The following is a 23854-nucleotide window of genomic DNA, read 5'->3' as shown; positions in this document are numbered from 1 at the left end:
TATGGTTGTATACATGTGTGCTAGTAAAGGGGGTCAAAAGGATGAAGTAAATATAGAAGTGAGATCAGAATAGTTTAGTTCAGAATATACTGGAAAAAGTGTTAGAGGCAGCAGTAATTAAAGAATTTGTTGGAAGAAAAGTTTTTGGTTTTGTTTTTTAATAAGAAATTTCTCAAGACAAGTGATATGCCAGCACAAATAACTTATGAGGAAGTTAGTGCCTCTTTTGCTAGTTGTAATTATTGTCAGAATGTAAGAAACACATCCAGCTGGTCCAATCATGAGCTAAGCTTTAAATACAATAAGTAACTAAAATCCATGACTCCAATTCCAGCTCTGTTGCATGGAGTTTGGCACAGTTGCTGTCTCACTTTCTTTTTACTTGAAACTTGGCTGCATATAGCAATGTCATGGGCTCAGGATACGCCTCATTTAACACATGCCTGACAGGTTTTGTGACTGGAATGCGTCTTGTAATTTGGGAATGCAACCAAGCTCTGTAATCTAATGATGTATAATTTTAATTAGCAGGATGTCGTGTGTTACTTTCTCTTTTATTGAAAAAAAATTGTTTCTTGTGCTATAACTTCTGTCAATTGTGTTTTGATAAACACAGAGATGTGTGGTGAACTTACTAATGTATTTATCGAGGAACGACTCTGCTAGGAGCCACCTCCTCCTAGTTTTAGGCTATATATAAAGTTGCTCGTGTGTGACAACACTTTTATCCTGAATAAACATTTTCATCCTGAACTGTGTAGAATTAAGAAACATTAGATCCTCAGTCATCTATTCAGGACCCAATGGATCTGAAGTAAAGTAAGAGGTTGGGCATTAGGAAGGCAAACACTTCAAAATAAATAAATTAATTCATTTTAAACAGCAGTAAATAGGAACCTTGTGATATTCCAGGTTTGGCTTCAGCCATCTGCTGCCTCAGTCCAACTTTTGGCAGCTAGGCTCATCTCAAGTTATCTGAGGAAGCTGACGCACACAGTAAATGCATTCTAGGTACTTGAATGCACTAGAAATAATGCCTAATGGGAAACAGTCATATCTAGAGGTTAAAACTTTTCCTGTGGGATTATAGTCTTAACAGTGGAATTACTTGGCATTATAAGTACTCTTGTCAAATGTAGGCTTTTTGTTTTAGTTTATGATGTCACTGCTAAACAAAAAGAAGCTGAGATGTGTAAAAGGCAGTGCAGAGAAAGGCAGCATCATGGCCTGTGGGTAGAAAAGGGAAAAAGCCCTTCAAATGTTGGTCAGGGTAATGGGCTGCAGAAGGCCCCTTGACATTGCTCAGTTGATGGAGATTTAGAATGAGTAACTTTTGTTTCCAGAAAAGCATTTAAGCATGTGTTAGTGGCCTGAAGTGTTGCCAGTGGGGGAAGAAGTATTTGACTTCTTGTGGTTAACCCAGCACTGCAAGATGAAGTAGAAAAACATGAAAACATAGTGTTTTAAATATTTGGAACGCTCGATGCTTTCAGTGATTTGACAGGCTAACGATGGCATGGATTTTATTCTCGAGGACTTTCCAGTACGTATCAGTCAGTTCTTTTCTGAAGTTTGACCATTCTCTTCTTATATCTGTTCAGTTCTTTCAGTGAAGTCAAAATACTTTCAGGGAGCTAATGATTTACTTAGGCTTTTGATAAAACAGCTTTTCTACTCAAAGATTTTACTCTAAGATTTTTCTGGAACGTGTTTTCCAATTTTAATACTTAAGCTGTCTTTTCAGTCAGAGATGACTTGCTTCACGAGTGTGGAAGCGTCAGGGCTTGGAAGAGGCATGGCCATGGCAGTGAGGTCTGGGCTGATAGCTGGTGGCATAGAACCATGTCTGTTCGCTTGCTGACTGCAGAGTAGGCTGTTTCATGAGGGAAGCTTCACCACTTTCTTCATGCTATGCATGAATACAAAGGAAAGCTTTTCAGCAGCTTGATATGTATGGGAAATGAATCAACATCTGTCATTAGTTGCCTAATAACTCACCTTTATGTCTGTAATAACTCCTTGACTGCTTCTGAGGAAGGGAACAGTCTGGGAATCTGTTACATGAACATTGTCAGTTTGCAATGCAGAGTTAACAGCATCAGACTAATGAAGTCCTGATTTGTTAGGCATCATTTCAAAAAGAAATAGAGTGGGGTCTTAAAGCAAAGAAAATTGTGTTAGATGACATTGCTGTCACAGAAATGGGGATCACAGTAGCCATCCACCATCCTTTAGGTAGTCTCTTTTCAGTGGTACATGGAGACAGGACAAGGGGAAACGGACATAAGCTGCAGCATAGGAAGTTCCGCACAAATGTGCGCAAGAACTTCTTTACAGTGAGGTGACGGAGCACTGGAACAGGCTGCCCCGGGAGGTGGTGGAGTCTCCTTCTCTGGAGATATTCAAGACTCACCTCAACGCCTACCTGTGTGACCTGGTTTAGGGAACCTGCTTTGGCAGGGGGGTTGGACTCGATGATCTCTGGAGGTCCCTTCCAACCCCTACAATTCTGTGATTCTGTGAAATGTGGTAGACAATAGTGTGTGCATCCACTGCAGTCTGGAACAGCTGCTAGTGTTATTTCTGCAAAGTACGTCTGCCTCCTAGGATTAAAGCTTCAGAACAAAATAAAATTTGGCTTTGAAAACTCAGCAAAATTCAGGACTCTTGATTAATTTACTGCTTGGAATGCAGTTTTTGTAAGAAACTAAACTTGTCACTACAACACTGCTGAGCATATATAGGGCTGAAAGGCAATTTATTTAAGAGCTACCCATTCTGAGCATCTTTCTCTATAGTGCACTCGCCTTAGGTCTTCCATCTACTCTCAACTGCCCTTTTATAAGGCAGGCTCAGATGTCTACAGTACAGCAGCAGCATGCCATGAAGTGATTTGACTGCTTTACACTTTGACTCCTTTCAGTTGAGCGTGTTTTAACTTGCGGAATCGTGACTTGTAAACACATACAGTGCTCTACGAGCTTTGTGTTTTATTTGCATGCATTTACTGTGAAATAAGTGAGGAGCTACTGTAATCTTCTAAGTTGGTAGGAGGGCTTTCTCTTAAAAGTAAAAAAAAATCACCCCCCAGAGCAGAATACCTTGGCATTTTTAGCATACTCTCCAGGTAGATTTGTCACTATTACTTTCCGGTATAATAATATTGTGGTCAACTTTTTTTTTTCCCCCTAAGAAAAAAGTCATGTGATAGCTTGAGGCTATAGAACATACCCAGTTTCATGGATTTCAACCTAATGTATGCAAAGGCATATTAGATTTTTCAGTGTATTAAAGCTGTTTTAAAAAAAAAACACCTTTAAAACAGATTAAAGTGGCATGACAACTGAAACATATGGGGACAGTTCTTAACACTACAGCCTCTTCGTATGTAGATTTGTCTGGTCTTCGTTGAACTAATTAGATTAAACAAAGGCTTTCCTGAGATAATCACTTTGCAAGCCTTTTCCTATATTACAGCAGCCAGCTTTAGTGTGTAGCTGAAGGTCAAATGCTAGTACCAGCTAATACTTAAAATCTGAATGCATAGTGCTCATGCAGATGAATAAATTAAATTGAGTATCACAGGATATGTAATTGTTGAAATTCTGGATCTTAAGGAGTATGAGTTGATTGGAAATCTTAAGATTTAATTTTCTTAATTCCTACTAAAAGGTTTCCTGATGATTGGTGACTCCTTGGTGAAGCCAGCATTAAACACAAATTGAATAATAGGTGGTGGCGTAGGTGGTTCTTTGGTGTATTAGTTCCTGTGCATTTGGGCAATAGTAATTGTGCTACCTTTGACCTCTCCTGTTCACATTTGATTGTGTTGCCACTTCAAACTATTACTTCAAGGTAGTCCTAATTTTAACCAGTGTAGAAGGAGGATTATAGCTTGCTTCCAAATAAAGGGCTTAGTCTTACTTATGTCTATGAAGGACTATTTCTGGAGACCCTTTTTGAAGCATGATTATCTAGGGCTGTCACAGGAGCAACTGTATTTTCTTTTTTCAGGGAAAAGAAAACTAACACAGTTTTGTAGTTATTATAAAACATCTTCAGGAAACATTGCAGTTTCTTCTAGCTTGGTCAACATGGTATGTGCTGGTGGCACTGGACAGAGTTGTAGTCTACAGTCTTGTCATGCTGCGGTAAACATCTCTGTGTATGTGTTTGACTTTTTGTGTCTCAACTAGAGACTCATGAAACGACTGACTTTTTACACAGCTGGGAGCAGCTGATCTTTGATTCAATTATTTTAAATTATTGTCTTTACCGCATAACAAAACACACTCGGCTATTGAATGTCAGTTTGATGCAGTTCTCCTGGCAGACAGCCATGATGACTTTGAATTAGTGGAGCTGTCACAGTCATGGAACAGCAGTGTCTTTTCACAACGATTTGCACAGGCATCTTCAGCCTACCTATAATGGTAGCGTCAGGTGCCTTTACAGTACAGGATTCTTTGTCTCCCAGGTTTTACATACTGGAGCTTTGAAGTTGCTGCTAGTGTTAAACAGGGTGTGCCTAATAGCAGACCGACTTCTCGCTCTTAATCATATGATATGCAGCTTTAATATGGACGCTAGTGTGTCTTCAGCTGAGTTAAAACTTTTGATAAACTGTAATTCATGTAATGGTGTGCAAGCAGCTGGTAATGGTTACCACAACTACCTGATTTCAAAATTTGAGATATTAGTGGATTGGAAGCTTAGAGTGAGTTGCTTCAGAGCTCGTGGTGCTCAAACAGTGCATTTCAAGTGGCTGCTGGAAGAGTAGAGTTTAGAACTGTGGAGCACTGATCCAAACAAGTAAAATAATGGAGTACTGGGAGAAAGAAATATTAGATGATCTGTTTGCCTTAAGGAATATGCTTTATTTTCTGATACTAAAATTTCAGGATTTACAGCTTCCTTCTACATTGTCACTTTCTTGTTACCGCAGCAGACTGTTGGAACTTGCTGTAACAGGAAATGTTTAAATGTTGCAAGGTTTGACTTTAAGGATATTTCTTAAAGAAACTTGTAGTGATATGTTACAGTAGAAAACAGCAGAGAAATTCGGTCAGGATATACATCCATTCTGAACTTGTGCTCTTACACTGTTGAAATGCTTGTCAAAAAATGAAGCTACTGGAGTACGTTGATTTTTGATCTGTTCATCAAAAATTGTTGATGTTCAGTAAAGTTTTTTATTATTCGGATCTGTTCTTGCTCAGAATTCAGGGTTTAAAGAGCTTTTGTCACTATTCCTCTGAGTTTTCCGGAAATATTTCTGAAATGGGACGTGCAGAATAGTCTGTAATGTTACAACATCTGATCTGCAGAATTGCACTGCTTTTGTATTAATGTAAGATTCCAGAAGATGTTTGTGAACCCTGAAGATCTGCTGGTATGTTAGGACACCAGGACGTAGGAGAAGTCCTTTCAGTATAAAAACTTAGCAATAGCTAAGAGTATTATGTCTCAGTGAAAATGAATCCAGGTGACAGAAAAATGCTTGGGCTGGAGTGTGAAGCACAGTATGAGTTACTAAATGATGTTATTCCTCTCCTCACGATGTCAAGTGAAAACAAGTATTGGTATGGCTTACAACTTCATTGCAAAGCTATGACTAGAGCTGTAGCTTTTCTAACCTCATATCTGAGGTTGTATTGAATTTAGGAATTATTTGGGAGTTATTTGAATTTAGGAGTTATTTGGGCCTGAGGTGGAGAACTATGGTTAGAATCTTGAATTGAGCTTTTCTGGACAGTCTTAATTATATTTGAATCAATTTTGATTACAGTTAGTTGTTGGACATTGTGTTTGGTCTATTCTTCTATAATTAGCAGCTACTGTATCTTTTCCATATCTATACAAACTCATTTGCCTGATCTGTTTCTTATTACACTGTTGCAACTTGTGACCAGGTGCCAGTTGGCCAACAAATTCAACTTTTGCTGGTTAAATAAAGATGAATGGCGCCTTGAAATAGCATTCTTTCATACATGATTTGCATGAGTCCCATCACTTATAGGTTACCATATCTGACTGTAGCATGTTCTGCTGAAGAATACAGCTGAAGAAAACTGAATCCTAGCGCGCAGGTTAATGCCATTGACCTGAGCTCTTAAACTATTGCAATAGGTTCGTTGTTGTTGTTGTTATTTCTGAGATTTTTCTCGTAACTGACATGAAGAAAGCTATCAAAGTTTAAAATGGAATTTCTATGTCAGTTAAGTTGATAGTATAAGATGCAGAAATTTTACGCGTATAAATAGTTTGATGCCTTTTATCTCTCATTGGAAAATGACCATAGATAATCATTTTTTTTCTCAGAATTTTCTAGATGTAGGACCAGAAGAACAGCCATAGTGATGACATTTTCACTCCTATGTCTGTATTCGTGGTTGTCTTCAGTGTAAATGCAGTACTGTGACTAGATGTCCAAAATGGTGGGTCAGATATGGATGTAGCTTATTGTTTCTGGAGCAGAGAACTGAGACTTTCCAGAACACCTAAATTTCAGGTTATTAGGTGCTTATTTGTAGATGTCTGATGTCTTATTTGTAGATGTTCTGACCTGACAGTAGCCAGAAATCTTTCATTTGCAACTCTTTGCCTTTGCTTATGAATGAGCCCATGATACAATTAGTTTTCACTGCGATGCCAGTAGAGTTTCTAAATGAGATTCACTAAATTTGAATACTACCTGTGGCCTGGTTGGGTGAGGGGCGAGCAGGTGGTGGTGTGGTAGACAAATGGGCATGTGGCACCTTGGAGTCATGTTAACCTGGAAGTGCCCATTTTCCATCTGAAGCTGGCAACTTTAATGTGTCATGAGGAAATATATAGTTAATTGTGCTCACCTTGACCTGTTAGGTTATTAAAGCTGACCTATGTGATGATGTGATGAGGCTCCTGTCTTCTGCTTGAAGCAGATCTTTATATAGGCATGAAAAGTTTGTGGATTCACTGTTTTGTTAAATGGATACATGTGTATATGCAGAAAATCTCAGCTGAGTAGGAAATTACAAATATGGAGTGCCTGTGCAGGTCAAATCCTGTGGGTTGGTGTTAACTGGAAGAGCTGACCTTAGTCTTCCATATCGGTTTTTTAGGAGGATTGCACTGTGCATTTCTTCTTCTTTTCTTTTCTTTTCTTTTCTTTTTTTTTCCCCAAAAATAAAATGAAGATTCTGTTTAAGGCTTGAGTTGTGATGAAATGGGCTGCAGTGGGGTGCTAAAACTGCTTGGACATGAAAATGTGTTCAGATGTATGTCTGCCTGAAAATATATTCCTAGTGACAGTACAAAAGTGGTTCGTGTGTGGTTTTAGCTTACTGCTGAAGCTGTTATCCTTGAGATTTGCACAAATGAGTTCAAGCATGTGCTCGGAAGCTTGCTCATCTTGAGCTCTGAGACTTCTCCGGTGTTTTTGTTGTATCAGTATTTGTGACCTGAGCGTATTGTTAACTGCGTGTTGCCCGTAGTGGATGTTCCATATTTCATTTCCCTGGGAGCTGATTTACTTCCAAGCATTTATAAAGGTTTCCTGTTGGTGACAAACCATAGGGATGTACCAAGCAAAATCTAAGATGTGAAGACAACGGCTCTTCTGAGAGGTTAGGGAGTGCAATAATGCAGGGTTATTTTGGGACAGGAAGCATTTATTTTGCCTTATCACTATGCCAGCTGAATACTGACTAAAAACATTGTGACAAATATATAGAACTCGTCTTTAAGCAGAAATTTGTTCTGTAGCCTCAATAAGGTAGGATGGTCTTGCAATGTGATATATTAATCTGTGTTTATTCTTTCTCTAGATTGTGCCTGTCATTTGGCTTGGGGAACACAGCTCGCCATGGGACGACCTCAAAGATATCTCTCCAGAATGGGTCTCTTACTTGGGTGATGTGTCTGCTGCCTTGACTGTCTTCATACCCAGAGGATTTATTTTCCTTTTGGAAATATTTTAAGCTGAAGTCTTATTCCTTACTGGAAATTACCGACGCTAAAGACTGCATACAAGATGGGTGATATGGCAAACAACTCGGTTGCATATAGTGGTGTAAAAAATGCTGTCAAAGAAGCAAATCATGGAGAATTTGGAGTCACTCTTGCAGAGCTCCGCTCTCTTATGGAACTTCGAGCTACAGATGCACTGCATAAAATACAGGAATGCTATGGAGATGTGCAGGGCATCTGTACAAAATTGAAAACTTCACCAAATGAAGGTAAGATGATTTTCACATTATTACTGAGAAAATTCCACTTCAGAAATGTTTCAGTCAAACTACTTTGTTTGTCATTGTTGTTTTAATATAAGAAAGTTTATAAAGGTATTTCAGTTACTATAATAATATATGTTTCTTCTCTAAAGCAGGTTGATACTTCATTAAATAAGCAAGGGTTTCCAACTGGTCCAACTGTGCATCCTTTTGAATTAGTGGCAAAATTGCACATAGGAGGAAGCTTTGATGTAGGAATCCAGATAGGAAATAGAAATGCAAAACAACAGTGTTTAACCTGCTATGAATGTGTAAGTTTGTGAACTAAGGGATGTCATAGAACAAGGTTCTAGTATTCTAATGCAGGGCTAATTAGTTCTTGTGTGTTGTGACCCAGCTTTTGCATTCCTTAATATAACAGATTTCACTAGTTTTGAAAATTGCTATGTAATTGTACTGTAGTACAATACTATGGGATTTCTAAGCCACGTCTAACTTAAGTCTTCATAATTCGCTATTCTTCTGTAATTTTCAGTTGATCAACAAGGTTAACTGTTGGTATAGCTTCAGGCACTGAAAGGTACTATAACCACGAGTAGGAGGTATGCAAAGTAATCACGCATTCTTGGTCTCTAGAAATAAGGATCTTTTAAACAAATGTTTGCCATTTCAGACTCAGTGGCATTCTGGAAATGTCACTATTTATAAATGTAATGAGTGTCCTTGCTGAGAGCTTTCCAGAAGTTTTCTTGAACACTTAACCCTCTTTTCCAGTTGAAGTGAAAACTGTGAGTTTTAATTTGTGAAAGAAATAGGTTCCAGTTGTATTGCTTATCTAAATTATATTATCTCATTGAAATCATTTTTTTAAAACATGTTTAGCTTATGTTAAGTTGATGTCCTGCTGTCGATAGAGATTGATACCAAGTACCAAAATCAAGATACTGACAAATTCTGGTGTCTCTGCATTTAAGCACTCTCACAGCTTTTAAGCAGCTTCATGTCGGTAGCAGTGAAGTACTTGCTGCCTTAATTCTGGAGAGGTATTGCTTTCTGTCCTTCTGAAATGCTATGGAAATTTTTTGTCGTCCTGTCTCAAGAACAGCCCAGTAATGCCTACATGTGGGACCTATTATATGGAACCTGCTTTAGCAGAGGGGTTGATCTCAATGATCTCTTGAGGTCCCTTCCAACTCCTGCAATTCCATGATTGTGTAATGCTGAAGGATACTTCTCTGTGCATCTACATGTAGTGTATTTTGGCTTTCTCTACCAGATTCCTGAAGTCCAGATTGCTGAAATGATTTCTGAATGTCAGCTGGGTTCCTTTTAACAAATGGCAAGTAGCTAGCTCATATACCCGATGGACCACTAGACCAGTTTTAGGCTGACAAAGAAACACGTACAACCTGAGGGATGCAAACTCTGTTTCTCATCATCAGCTGTTCTAAAGTTAGTGCATGTGTACAAGCAATGTAACATTCTTAGGTTAAGAGCAGTGATATCCTGGCACCTTGTGAACCTGTTGAATGGTATTGAAAGTTGTTTGTTTTTTTGTTGTTGTTGCTTTTGTTATTTTTTGTTTGTTTTTGTTTGTTTGTTTGTTTGATTGATGTTTTTCCAGTGAGAAGGGAAACTTCAGTAGTATTCAAAAAATCGGGACTGAGCTGAGGGTGCAATCCAATTCTGCAGTGGTCTGTGAAGCTTAAGGCCCATATTACAATCTATAAGGATGCATGTTTATGAAAATCACCAAGCAGATGGTGTACTGCAGGGTTCACTTCATGGGTGTCCTGTAACGTCACACAGCTAGATAGCAGACTGATTCTACTGTACTGAGAGCTGCACAATCAGAGCCTTTCCTTTTAAAAGAGCTTAACATTTTAGATGTGTTTAACAATCGCTAACTTGATAAAAAGATGCAGCTTGTTTATAAGTGTGATAGCAGCTCAAAAGTTTGCAATAGATTTGCAAAAAGATTCAATAGCTGAACTTGATAATTACATCAGTAAAGGTTAAGATGAGTTACAAATTGTACAGAAATGGTGTTTTGGTTCTAAATCCCTATGTGAATTTTTCGAGAATAAGGTTGTCTCAGAGAGGTGTTACTGTAGAATTAATGTGGAAGGAGAACTAGGTTTCAGTGTTGTTATTCAAGGTGTAAATGTTAAAAGCAAAGAAATTTCTAAGGAAAAAACCTGAACAGGACTAGAACTAGACTGCTTAGGAGTTAAGTTTGATCATCATGGGTTCATTCCAACTCAGAATAGTTTATAGTTCTGTTCTATGCATTATACTACTTCGAGTTCTCTGAAGTTACGTGCGTATCTACGAGGCCTAATGACACTTCTTATTCAGAAGGTCTCTATGATACGAAATGCTGGCTTGCATAATTACTAGTGCTTCACTGCAAAAGTACAGACAGTTTTGAAATGGAGTGAGCAAGTTCGGTGTGTTAATGCTTGCTTTGAGGCTGTTGACAATGTAAGATGATGTCTCTTTTCAGACAAAATGAAGATCAGACCTACTTGATATAAAATGAGAAATAGAAATAGAACTATCTTTGACCAGTATCACTTTAAATAAATTAAATGCTTACTATTTAATGCTGATGCTTATGTCATTTTTATGTGTGCAAACTCAAATAAGATCAAATAAATGAACGCTTGATGTATCTATAATAACAAAATCCTCTGTGTTTTCTGGAGAGAGACTGCCATCAATGTTTCCATAAGTCTACATCATTTTGATTGTTTACTAGTTCCTACTTGATTCTAGGAAATGACTGTTGGAGTTGTTAGATTATCCATTTAATATCAAAGCCAGTTGCGTACTTGTTGGTTACCTAGTGTGTTTTTAATGCCTTGATAATCCCTAAGCAGTTGGGTTAACTGCTGAAAAACTACTGCTCAGAAAATTGCCATCTTTGTTGTCTTTGTTAAAAGGAAACACACATAACAACAACTTGAAACAATAAGGTTGTGAGGTATCCAAAGCTCTGCCCTGAATACAGCAAAAAGTTGATTCATTTTCCCTTCCAAAAGGAGCTAGTGGTGCAAATTGAAAGCTGTAGTGAGGCATTAGGCAACTGACTATTGTTGAAGGCTTCAACAGGAACTAAACATATGGAAGACCTTGGGTGCATGACTTTGCACTTAATATACTTGGTATTCTTTTGTTTTTATGGGCTTAGCTAACTGTTGAAGGATGCAGCAATTTCTGGTGAATGTCCCTCACTCTTAATTATTGGCGTCCTCAAGGATGGCGCGAGAATTGGAGCAGTGAAAAGGATTCAGAAAGAAATATAGTACCTAAGAAAGAAGGCGAGCATAAAGCTGAGATGATAAACCATAAGGACTGACTACATATGCAGTCCCACATAGGCTCTCTGATAGGGGATGTGAAGAGATGGAAGCTTCAGAGTAGTCAACAGCTGCTGTCCAGATTGAAGCAGCACTGTGGCTGCTACTCACCTTGTGATTCCTGGAGAGCTTCAGTGACTGTAATAGAGTTTTATATAATAAATAATGCATAAACTTGGCATTCATAGTATTTTAAATTGTTAATTTAATTAAACATATCATCAAAGTATTAGATGAGCTATCGGATCCTGAGATGTTCTCTCTGAATGCAGAATCCATACTAAGGCAACCAGAGCTGGAGTCCCAGGCTTGCTAGAACTGGATGGTGCTGCTCAGTCTCTGTTGTAGCAGTTCTACTATGTAGGCTGCTCTGAAAGTAATGTAACCTATTTATTTACATGGAAATTACAACAGATGCAAGGAGCACAGTGACACTATTTGATAGAGCTAATTCTCAGCTACAAAACACTGTTTTACAACATGGTCACCACTGTTACAGTGTGCTTTTGCCACTGATAAGCAAGAGCCTGTGTTCTGTGTTCTTGAAAATCTGCTCAGTGGAGGTGACCAAATGTCATTGATGCTGAAACTCACCACCCCCTGCTTCACTGTGCTCACATCTATAGTTTGGTCACCATAAATGGTCAGCAAGTATCAATGAATGTTAAGAAGTGTAATTTTTTCCACATGGAGGAATTCAGTTCCACACATTTGCTTCATTTGTGTTCCCATGTCAGGTATCATTTTGTCTGACTGCCCCCTGCTGCCATCTGTAGTGGAATATTGGTGGGAAGGCTCAACCTTTACCAACATACCACCAACCACATCTGCCTCTGATGCAGAAGAGCAATATAATAAAATAGGAGGCATTACTTTTGGAGCAGCCCTCTAATAGTCTTGTCTTGCATGCTTATTTACTTTTTTTTTTGGGGGGGGGGGGGGGAATGTCAGTGTTATTTTGTTGTTCCACCACGTTAAGTACAAGTAGGTAGACCTTCATTTTATTGATTATTGGTGAAATGTGAGTTATGAAATATAGCAAGTCTGGTTTAAGGATGACACCTGTGTAAGTGTACATGATATGTTTTCTTCAGTATTATTACAAAATATGGAGTGACACATGACTCCATGAATGGGGAATCACTAACTTTGTCTTCTTACTAAATAGGTTTAAGTGGAAACCCAGCAGATATAGAAAGGAGAGAAGCAGTTTTTGGGAAGAACTTTATACCTCCTAAAAAGCCAAAAACATTTCTTCAGTTAGTATGGGAAGCACTACAGGATGTTACACTAATTATATTAGAAATTGCAGCCGTAGTGTCCTTGGGCCTTTCTTTTTACCAGCCTCCTGGAGGAAATGAAGCATGTAAGTAAATGAAAAAGTAGATACCTACCTCTGTTATACTACTGACTTGCTTTGTCCAGCATGCTACTATTGTGAATCTGATGGAAGATAATAAGACGGTGGAAATGTAGCTGATTATTCCTTATGGAGACAGTACTAGGACTCTTATTGTGCCTTAAAAAGGCAACACAGGACTTCCCATGTCATGATCTAGGCTGATTCTAGACAAAGTAGTGGAAAAAATGAAATATAAGCAGCAGGAGGTATGCTCTGTCTGAGATCAGCCAAGCTTCTGCACAAGTATCTTGCTAGCTTCGTCTCAAATATTTAAGCGATTTGTAACTTGTGTTCATCGGCTTTCTTTAGGAAGTCAGTGTGTCTTAATTTTTTCATGATTTTGCACTATGGCACTTGTAACTGTCCAATTTAAGAAATGAAGCTAAAAGTTCAAAACAGAAGATGGAGGGATCTGGCCTCAGTTAAACCAAACTTTCACAATTGCATCTGGTTTGTTGGGAGAAGGGTAAAGTAGGAAATGTTGGCGTCAGGAGGTGGATAACTAGTTGTCCAATCTTTGCCTCTTAACGCATGTCACGTAACAAGATAATGCAAACTGGGTAAGTTTCTCTGTCAGCTTCTCTTGTGTTTATATAAACACGGATGTTCTTTGTGTGCTACCCTTATTGAAAATAATCTAAAATTGCTGTAAAAGCCAGCAAGGAGAATGTTTAGCAACCACTCTTCTGTATGGGAGAACTTTTGTTTTATGAAATAATTATCTCTGCAAGCCTTCTGCTCTAAATGCTCTAAATCTTGTTTCCTACAGTATGTGGATCAGTAAATGTTGGTGAAGAGGAGGAGGAATCTGAAGCAGGTTGGATTGAAGGAGCAGCAATCCTCCTTTCTGTAGTTTGTGTTGTATTAGTAACAGCTTTCAATGACTGGAGTAAAGAGAAACAATTTCGAGGACTGCAGAGCCGTATCGAACAAGAACAGAAATTCACAGTCATCAGAGGCGGCCAAGTCATCCAAATACCAGTAGCTGACATAATTGTTGGAGATATTGCACAAGTGAAATATGGTAAACTTTTTTTTGAGTTCAACTTTATTTTGTTTTCAAAGAAGTATCTGAAGTCAACACACCTAATGATCTCTTGTAGGTGACCTTTTACCTGCTGATGGCATCCTTATTCAAGGAAATGATCTCAAAATTGATGAAAGCTCACTAACTGGAGAGTCTGACCATGTTAAGAAGTCTTTGGACAGAGATCCTATGCTGCTTTCAGGTGTGTAGCATTGAAAGAATGTGATTAGCTTTCCTTTGGGAACTGATGATTTTAAATTGTGATATTTAGATCTAGTGAACTGGACCTTATCTAGGCTGATATCTTCTGCAAAACTTTGTCCAAGCGAACAGATTCTTAAAGCCGATGAGCATTTCGTGTGGTTGATTATGGCTTTATTTTCCAGATAGTTTTTTGCAATTATTTTACTGTGTTTTAAGGTACCTATATGCATCAACTTATGATTCTGTCACTATGAAGTTTGAGAATGGATTTCCTATGTGCTCTTCATACAATAGTTGAAGTTTCAATGGAAAATCCAATACCCTCTTCCAGGTACTCATGTGATGGAAGGCTCTGGAAGGATGGTAGTTACTGCTGTAGGTGTGAACTCTCAGACAGGAATCATCTTTACTTTGCTTGGGGCTGGAGGAGATGAAGAGGAGAAGGAAAAAGAGAAGAAGGACAAGAAAAGTAAGCATAATAATCTTGTTTCGTTAGGAAGGAAGGGGTGAACTCTTGAATATTGTAGAATGGAAAAGTATTATAGTCACCTGGAGCTAGAGATCTTTAAGTCTTATATTTTCAGAGGGTTCACAGGAAGGAAAAAAAAAAAAAAGGGTCCAGTGGCCTGGAAGTGTGCATCATTAAAAAAACACATAACAAAAGCTTAATTAACAACTTCTGGTCACATTGATGAATTAGGGGCTGGGATGTTTAGCCAGTCTTATTGTGTATAACTTGTTAAACTGTCATCTCACGTAACTTTAAAGTACATTCATGTTTCATAACAAACACTTGTTTATGACAAAGGGGTTATTAACAATAAATCAGGCTAATGAGCATCTAGTTCTGCTTTTAATTGTGTCTTGTAAGGCAAGCTTTTTAATGAAAAAATCCCATTTGAAAAGAAGTTTGTATCATTGATATGCTGAGCTCGTGGGTAACTTAAGTAGAAATATAACATATTTTGTTAAAGGTAAGCAGATAGTTTCTTCTTTCAGCCCTTTTCCACAGTTGTAAATCTCAAAGAAGTACAAAATAAAAGAATTTAGTGATGCTTTTCTGTAAACTTTCCTTTCAGAAGAATAAGGAAATTGTAACCCAGACCATATAAGAGCTCTTCTGTGAAGGGTGAAACGGGACATCTGCCTTATTTGGAAGGCTTTAATCAGCTACTAGTGTTATAAGTCATAATCTTTTATCTTGCCTAAGAATCAAAGCCTAGAAATGCTAAACAGTGATGTTTTGATGCTAGCCTTCGTAAGATGTGTTAGGTGGTGAACTTTACCACCACAAAGTTTTCGTAGAAACCGTTGTGAGATTAACTGAATGTGAGGGAGTCTGCGAGGGTTTTTGCAGAAAAGTATGGTCTTTATTCAAAGGAATAAGAAATGATGATGGGAAGCCATATAGGAATGTGCTTAGGAATCTTGGCTTTCAAACTGAGTTGGTGATGATTGAAATGTGTGCTCTGTGCAGGGGTTAAGATTGAACTGTGTTTTTTTTCTTGGTAGCCTTATCTACAAGTAACTTCAAAATTCTGGCCCTTTCTGAAATTTGCTTTGAGTTCAGAGTGAGATTCAAGCTTAAGTAGAATAGTGAAGAGTAGAAGCTGATTTGCAGCACTGTCAGGAATTGATTTAGAGCATTTTCCGCTTTTTACTCTTCTCTGACAGAGGAGGGAGAAGGAAGTAAGCTATATTAGCTGCGATGGGACAAGATGATAACTTTTATTGATAGTCTGCTAATATGAATTATAAAAGCAAAAGTTTTTTTGACAAATAGTGTTTTGATGTATTGTTGGAACAGAAAACCTGTCTTTAATTTGTCTCCCAAGATAGGCAACTTCCTCTTTCCCTTAAGTTATGTGACTGTTAAGATTCTCCTTGGTAAAATTCAGGTTAAACTAAATTAGCTTCTCTGTGAATGTTAAGGAGATTAAAGTGGCTATCTTTAGTTGGCTGTATATGTCTTGGTTCAGAGTGAAAGCATGTGTATGTGCAGGGAGTTAGAAGCAATTCAAGTGTTCAAGTGTACAATAACTTTGTTCTTGTAGGAGAGAAAATAGACCTAAGAAAGAACAAATACTAAATCAGCAGGTAATGAATTCTTAACAAGTCCAAAGTGACATCTTCAGGAGAAGATGAGCATGCTGTTTTTTCTCATCAGCTGTTCAGAGGATGCTGGAAGAAAAGCTTGTATGTAAAAAAACAGATATCAGTAGTAATACAACAGTACACTGGAGGTACTAAATGTCATCCATGATAGGATGCTTGACAAGTTGATTTTCTTCTAGCTGAATTTTATTCTGTTTCCTTCTAGCTCTCATTCACTTCAGGCTACTTACTTTAAAGCAGAAGATAAAATGAAATAGCAGTGAAACTGAACAATTCTGGGTTTTGTTTAAGGTTCTTTGACTTTATTCTTTCATTTGAAGTTACTGCTAATAGTAACTGTAAAGTTAGATTTCTCTAGTTAAGAGAAAAGCTGCCAGTTTGCCGCTTGTCAGGGCATGTAAGCCATCTTACCCAAAAACCCAAACAAAAAAGGATAGTGACCTTCTAACGAACTGCTTGTTGACATAGTTAGGTTTAGCTGTATTTAATGTTTCATTCATAAATTTCATTCATTACTTTTTAATTATTCTAATGGTCTTCATGATCTTCTGCTGACCCCCATTTCTGAACAGAGGTAGGAGTGGTATTTTGTTAGGAACTTGAACTATTCCCTTCATTCTTTAATGTTGGTGTGTTGCCAACAGATTATGTTCATGCTTGCGTAAATAGGGTTAGCGTAGATCCAGTAATCCAGCACTGTACCTCCATTAAGCTTTGATGTGGATTTATAAATATTTATTTGTAAAGATATACTACAGTAATTTCTGCAGTGCTATGCAAAAGCACTGATTCTGTAGGTGGAATTTTAAAATTCATTGCAGCAGTAGTCAGGCAGACTTGCCAGTGTTGGAACAGAGTAAGAGTGAGACTGTCAGGATCTCTTGCTTGTCACAAATCCCCTTCCCAGTAAAAGTTTAGGAAAGCCTTTTAGGTGCTTTCCTCACAACTAGATCACTACTCTCTTCAACTGAAGACACTTTGACAGGACAGCTGTCTGGCCCAGCAATGCCTTCTGCTGTATTTTCGTTTAGTTGCATATGAATGTTTGTATCAGTCTGTTCGAACTTAACTGTGTCTGGGTAATGCTTTTCCTGTATGAGACTTCTGCTGTCCGAAAAAAATGAGTTGTTTCTGTGCGTTAACCTACACATCAACTATTTGTGTTAGCCTTCTGTCTCCCAGTTTGATTTGCAGTTTTTGAAATAGTTACTTGTCTCAGCAGATATTAATATGTCTTTTTGATAAGCCTTAATACTTAGATGGGCTCTGCATGGCCAGTGTGAAACATAACTTGTTCCCTTCTCTGACAGGCAAAAAGCAAGATGGAGCTGTTGAGAACCGCAACAAAGGTAAATGCAGTTTCTGTGATCCTCCCTTCTAAGTACTTATTTTCAGTGACAACATACTTCAGAATGAAAATGCTTATTGCATCCTTACATTCAAAGTGCCTAGGTTAAGCATCGTCTAAGTCAATCTTCCTAAAAAAAAATGATCAAATGAAAAATGAACTTGATAGTCTTGATAGTAAACATTTCTGAACTTTATTTCTGTGGTATTTAGCTAGATATTCAAGAATGTTATGCCTTCTCTGAATATCAGGTACGACACAACACTTGTGCTAAGCCAATGTAATCAAACTCTGTGTACTGTTGATTTCAGGGATACTAGAATGGCTAACTCTTATTTGTTTGTAACTTATAGCTAAAGCTCAAGATGGTGCAGCTATGGAAATGCAGCCACTGAAGAGTGAGGATGGTGTGGATGGAGATGAAAAAGATAAGAAGAGATCAAATTTGCCAAAGAAAGAAAAATCTGTTCTCCAAGGCAAACTTACAAAGCTTGCAGTTCAGATTGGCAAAGCAGGTATGCCTCACCAGTACTCTTTTTGCTGATGCCTCACATTTGCATGAGAAGATAAGCTGATCAAAGCTAGCTACTGAAGTGAAGTGTAAAATTCAAATACATGTAAGTGTGCCATCATGCTTAAGGGTGCTGATGGCTTCTCTGACTGCATAATACTGGTAATGTTTTTCCTGATTTAAATACTCAAGCTTTAGTGTATTAGCTTCTAGAACAGAAAATTCAGACTTCATAATATTGGATTACTGTTATAAAAGATATTTCTAGATAAACATAGCATTTAGTGATATATCTGGAGAACAGTAAATTGACCGTAGAGTTCAACAGGCTATTTCTGGTGTTTTCACAAAGCGCAATTTCTTTTGCTCTTTTTCTTGTACTATCTGAAGTGTGCCACTCAGCTTGTTAACTTCAGTTCTAATTTGTCTTCCCAGTTATTCCAATGTCATTGAACATTGTGCTTACCTGCCATATTAACTCCCAGCTTCAGCAGGAAGTAAGGTATGAAGAGATACCTGCTTTCTCTGCTGAGTATGTCACCAGTATAGTCATGGAAAGCTTCCTGAACTCCTTTAATTGTTATTCTGAACAGTCAGTTTACTTTACATAATGGTCTCTCCTTCATAATTAAATCTACACTTTTCAATTAATTGGAAAAAAAAAAAAAAAAAAAAAAAACAACCCATAGTTTATAGGCTTTTAAGTGAAATTCATGAGGAAATACTTGTGTTGAAAATCAATATACCTGTGAGAACTATCTCCATGTTTTCTGAATTACCTGTTGAAATTCTGAATTGTATCTTGTACAAAGGGAGAAATGTTTGCCCTTGACTTATCCAGAATCTGTATTGTCACACATTTTAACTATTTCTTCTGAAAACTGTTTTTTCTCTTTTTAACAAGGTTTGTTGATGTCTGCAATCACAGTCATTATCCTTGTGTTGTATTTTGTGATTGATACCTTCTGGGTTCAGAAGCGACCCTGGCTTGCTGAATGTACACCAATTTATATTCAGTACTTTGTGAAGTTCTTCATTATTGGAGTTACAGTCTTGGTGGTGGCAGTACCAGAAGGTCTTCCGCTTGCAGTCACCATATCATTGGCTTATTCTGTTAAGGTAAGTGGGTGGAAAGGGAGCAGATTCTAAAGACAAACACATTAAGTAAAGACTCGTAAGCAATATTAGACCTTTACTTGTCTAGTCCTCACTCTCTTAGCTGACCAGTTAGGTTCCCAGTTTGTATTTGATATAAAGTGTGATGCTGGCATCTTTGAAATATAAATCTTATGGTAAGTCTGGGGCATAGCTTACTTCCTCCTTTGAGTGTGCAGAAACAACAGACTTGAGCCAATAGAATCCCACCTTACTTGTGAAATATGTTTTAATATTGTGTTTGATAAAGCTGTATTCATGTTCTGTATACACAAATATCCTTATTAGTCTGAGCTGTAACAGTAATTGGTCTGACATGCAGATGTGGAGAAAATAGGTTGCTCTGTTTAGGAGCTCTTTGGTCATGCTGATGCTTACTGTGACATGATAGACTTAGGGTAATCCTTACAGCAACTAGCCAGAGAACTTGAAAGATGAGCGTGTTCTGAAACTGCTGTCTGAAACTGAACACTCTAAATGAGAATTTCAAAAATGGGGGATGAAGGTTATGGTTGACTATTAACTGCTTTTATTTTCTTAGAAAATGATGAGAGACAATAACTTGGTGAGACATCTGGATGCATGTGAAACAATGGGTAATGCCACAGCTATTTGCTCAGATAAAACAGGAACATTGACTATGAACAGGATGACAGTGGTCCAAGCTTACATCAGTGAAAAACATTACAAAAAAATTCCAGCACCAGAAGCTATTCCAGAGAATATCATGGCTTATCTTGTCACAGGAATTTCTGTTAATTGTGCTTACACTTCCAAAATACTGGTAAGTACACTTATTCATTTTAACCAAAACAACTAAACATCTTCAAAAGATGAAAATGGTCTGTTTGCTGCATGGTAGGCAATTAAGTATAAGTGTGTGGCAGAAAACTGTATAGTGTTTTGTACTTACTGTGAATTACTTAACAGTTCAATTAAGGCTGAACTTAAAGAACTGTTTTGAATTGATGATCCAAAGGTATGTTTTCTCCTCGTAAGTTGGTAAATTTGTCTAATTTTGTTTTTATAAGGAGAGCTTTTTATTTGGAAGGCATCATAGTTTGATTTGAGTGCTACTTCAAAGTCGACGTTTAAGGGTAGCATAGGATGCCCAAAATATGATGGGAAAATGCAGGTGCAGACAAGTTTGGGTTTTTATTTCAGATACTATTATTACAAATCTGAGTACACAAGCAAAACCACAGTCCAAAAGTCAATTGTCAGCCAACAAAGATGTTCGCAGGATTTTTTTTGGTAGCAGTTGAGGGAGCGCATCAAGGCCACAAGCATCTATCTCTGTGGAATGAGTTATGGCATGTGAGGAGTTTCATAGTCCAATTCCTAAAAATCTTTTTATAGAAATAAAAGGTACCTATGTATAAAAGTCTCTTAGGCAGGTGCTCTGGACCCTTCATTTTTGCAGCTGGATTTGCACCAGTATGCTGATGTCTGGGGAGCGTGTTGAACTGAACGTTTTAGAACTTAGCTTTCATTAAAACACAAGATGTTGCAGCTCTTAAGAATGAAAATAGATCCCTGTCTTACAACAAATACAGTTGTGATTGAGATATTCGGGGCCTGGTCAGGCAGAGTAAGTTCTCCTGCTTTTTTTTTTTCTTTGTTTTTCTACAAACTACAACTGATGTTATGTATATATATGCTCAGAAATATCTTCAGAAAAGTATTCTTTCATGTGTGACAAAAGTCTGTATATTCCACATTTCTGAGATAAGAAATCGTTCTGGTATTAAAGGGCTGAAAACTGGAGAGATTTCAGAAACATGTTGAACAGGACATTGTCTGGAAAACAGAACTTATAGTGAGGCTTAAGAAGCTTAAAGACTTAATTCTCTTCCATAGAAGGCTACCAGGTGATGTGTTCATAGTATATTATTAAGGAAGAACTGTTACATGTGAGAATACATTAACTTTGCAGAAATAATGGCATCTAGTATTTTAAAGACAGTTTCCTTAAACTTAACAGTACTTGTAAATTGCAAAATTATTCAGGGATCCAGTACACCCAAGTGATCCAGACAGTTATTTCAAGCAGTGGAAACTAACTAAAATGGAAGGTCAGCTCTGTATTTTATATAGATTTCATAGGTGATTTTTGAGCCTGAGAAATGTATTGAAAGACTAAACAGGTGCAGAAGTCACTTATGAAAGCCAGCAGTGTGAGCTTATGACTCATAGGAATTTATAGATTAATCATTGCAAAAGTGAAACTTCCCAACTCAGAGCTGAACTTAGACTTGGCTTCCTTGTTTTCTAAATGCTGTACTTCAGTGGTTCTTACATTAACCTTTTAGTAAGTGAAGATTATTGTTTTTCTTGCAGCCTCCTGAAAAAGAAGGTGGTCTACCACGTCATGTTGGAAACAAAACTGAATGTGCCTTGCTGGGTTTTCTTTTGGATTTAAAACGTGATTATCAGGATGTACGAAATGAGATCCCGGAAGAGAAGTTGCACAAAGTGTACACCTTCAACTCTGTTAGAAAATCTATGAGTACTGTGTTAAAAAACTCTGATGGCAGTTTCCGAATTTTCAGTAAAGGTGCCTCTGAGATAGTTCTTAAAAAGTAAGAACAGCTACTATTGTACTTTAGCACTTTGAATTTGGTTCAACTTTGTGAGACTGTAAACTGCTGAACAACATTATGCTGTAGTCTGCAAATTATTTCTGTAGCTGTGTTTATGAACAAGTGCAACAGTCCTGTACCCTTGAAATAGCTGCTAGTTTCCTGTCTTGTGTCTCTTGATTATTTGACTTTATGCAATAAAATGGGAAGGAACACTTGAATAACTTTAAATCTCATGCACTGAAAGATAGAAAGCAGAAGTAGAGTTCTTCAGCGTGTGATTCTGGTACAGGCAAGCCTGTCTAGTTAAACCACCTTAATTTTAAGTGTGGAAGTCCTGGCAGCTGATCCATTCAAATTCTGTCTGGAGTTTGGTGCCTTTGCAAAAGATTACTTCCAGCTTCAAATGACAGTGTGAATGGGTGTCAAAGCTGATTACTTTGATAGAAGGTTGAACCTTGAGTAAAAGAGAAAGTTAATTGTTCTTTTAGTATGACAAAGCAAGTTGTTTCCTTACTTGTCTGCCCATTTCCAGAGGCCTTTTCTTTTATTTGCTAGACTGTTAGTGAGAGATGTGTTGCCATTGGAACAAACCTTAGTATGTAGAAAGCTGTGGTAACTCCTAAGCAGGCTAGGGGAGAAGGCATGTGTGCCTTATGTTATGTTGTCTAGGAGCTGTAGTTGTAACCAGTCTGTTTTCAGTCCTGGCTTCAAACTCTTTCTAGTCTTAATAGTAGCATGTACCATCCTTAACTTCTAGCTTGCTACCTGGCCCCATGTAGGGACATACTAACACGCTAAGTAGAAAAGATGATTTTTCTCCTTCTCCACCAGCTTCGCGCTCACAGCAAAATATCAGTCTTTCAAGGACTTTCTAGTTCCTTTTGATACAGAACTTTGGAATAATTCATATCTAAATCTTAGCTAGATTTTAAGCCAAGTTTCATCAGTAAGTATGCTTACACGTGCATTTCTTCTAGCTTTGGGGAATTTTTTTCTTCTTTTGTTGTTAAACAGTTGAACTTTAGAATATGCTAGAACTCATTCAGCCTTGACTCATACGATTCATTTGGCTTCACATCTGAGATAATAAATAGTGATAGCTAAGAAAGAACAAGAAAATATGGAGTGATTTAGATGGTACTGAAGTAGCTGTAAGCCTGAAACTATTTGAGCAGCACCATCTGAGAAAATCCTAGCTGTTTTCTTTATCTTCTGTCTGTGCAGTGAAAGAAGTTGATCATAACATGGCTTGCCAGTTGTGCTACACATTCTTCGCTATCACAGAAATGACTACTGAGCACTGAAAACTTAAACATGAATATAAGTATATATATATATATATATATAAATAAAAATAACATAAATGAGTCAGCTGTAAGTGTAGAAGAAATGCTGCAAAACTTTTCAAGCAGAGCAGTTTTTCTTCATTTACACTCATGTCTCAAGTCAAGTATTTTAACTAAAACTTGTTTCATTCTTGACATAAATCTTACTGATTTCCATATAGTCATCTCTGTATACTTGGGATTACTCATGAACCCTGTGATTGGTGATAATGTGAGATACATGCAGTGGTTGCTGACATTTGAACAGGTAACCCAAATCAATGACAGACTTCAAATTTCAGTTGGAATGAAGTTGTCTATCAGATCTCTCAGGTGTTGTCAAAATGTCATAAATCCTTGGCTTTTTTTCAGTGTCCTATTAGCACTGATTTGTGAAACAAGCTCTTATGGTTTTGTGTTAAAGTCTTTGGTAAAGACTCAAAGGAACAAAATTAAATTTATTGTTAAAAACATTTGGTAGTGTTACATTTGCAACGTTATTAGTAAAGTATGTATGCTCTAGGAAAGCAATGATGTTTAGGCATAAAGAAACAGACTAAAAGAACACAACTTGAAATGCTAGAGTATGTTATTTTGAGCCTAGTCT

At 37.5% G+C, this 23854-nt stretch overlaps 1 protein-coding gene across 4 annotated transcripts in view; it reads left to right on the top strand.

Annotated features, from left to right (window-relative positions):
* The window catches only part of ATP2B1 (ATPase plasma membrane Ca2+ transporting 1), a 57685-nt gene that overhangs the window by 18765 nt on the left and 15066 nt on the right, over nt 1–23854 (top strand). For all 4 annotated transcript variants that reach the window (XM_042889658.1, XM_042889655.1, XM_042889657.1 and 1 more), the window contains exons 2-11: nt 7809–8219; nt 12744–12941; nt 13747–14001; nt 14081–14206; nt 14540–14677; nt 17634–17672; nt 18025–18186; nt 19087–19301; nt 19879–20121; nt 21678–21919. In XM_042889658.1, coding sequence (XP_042745592.1) covers nt 8015–8219; nt 12744–12941; nt 13747–14001; nt 14081–14206; nt 14540–14677; nt 17634–17672; nt 18025–18186; nt 19087–19301; nt 19879–20121; nt 21678–21919 — 1823 coding nt within the window. In that variant the 5' untranslated portion in view covers nt 7809–8014. The remainder of the gene's footprint in view (nt 1–7808; nt 8220–12743; nt 12942–13746; nt 14002–14080; nt 14207–14539; nt 14678–17633; nt 17673–18024; nt 18187–19086; nt 19302–19878; nt 20122–21677; nt 21920–23854) is intronic.

Source organism: Lagopus leucura, unplaced genomic scaffold (assembly GCF_019238085.1).
Source record: "Lagopus leucura isolate 7727_CA_CO unplaced genomic scaffold, USGS_WTPT01 Super-Scaffold_100159, whole genome shotgun sequence".
NCBI lineage: Eukaryota > Metazoa > Chordata > Aves > Galliformes > Phasianidae > Lagopus > Lagopus leucura.
This window is presented reverse-complemented; position numbering and strand designations above follow the sequence as displayed.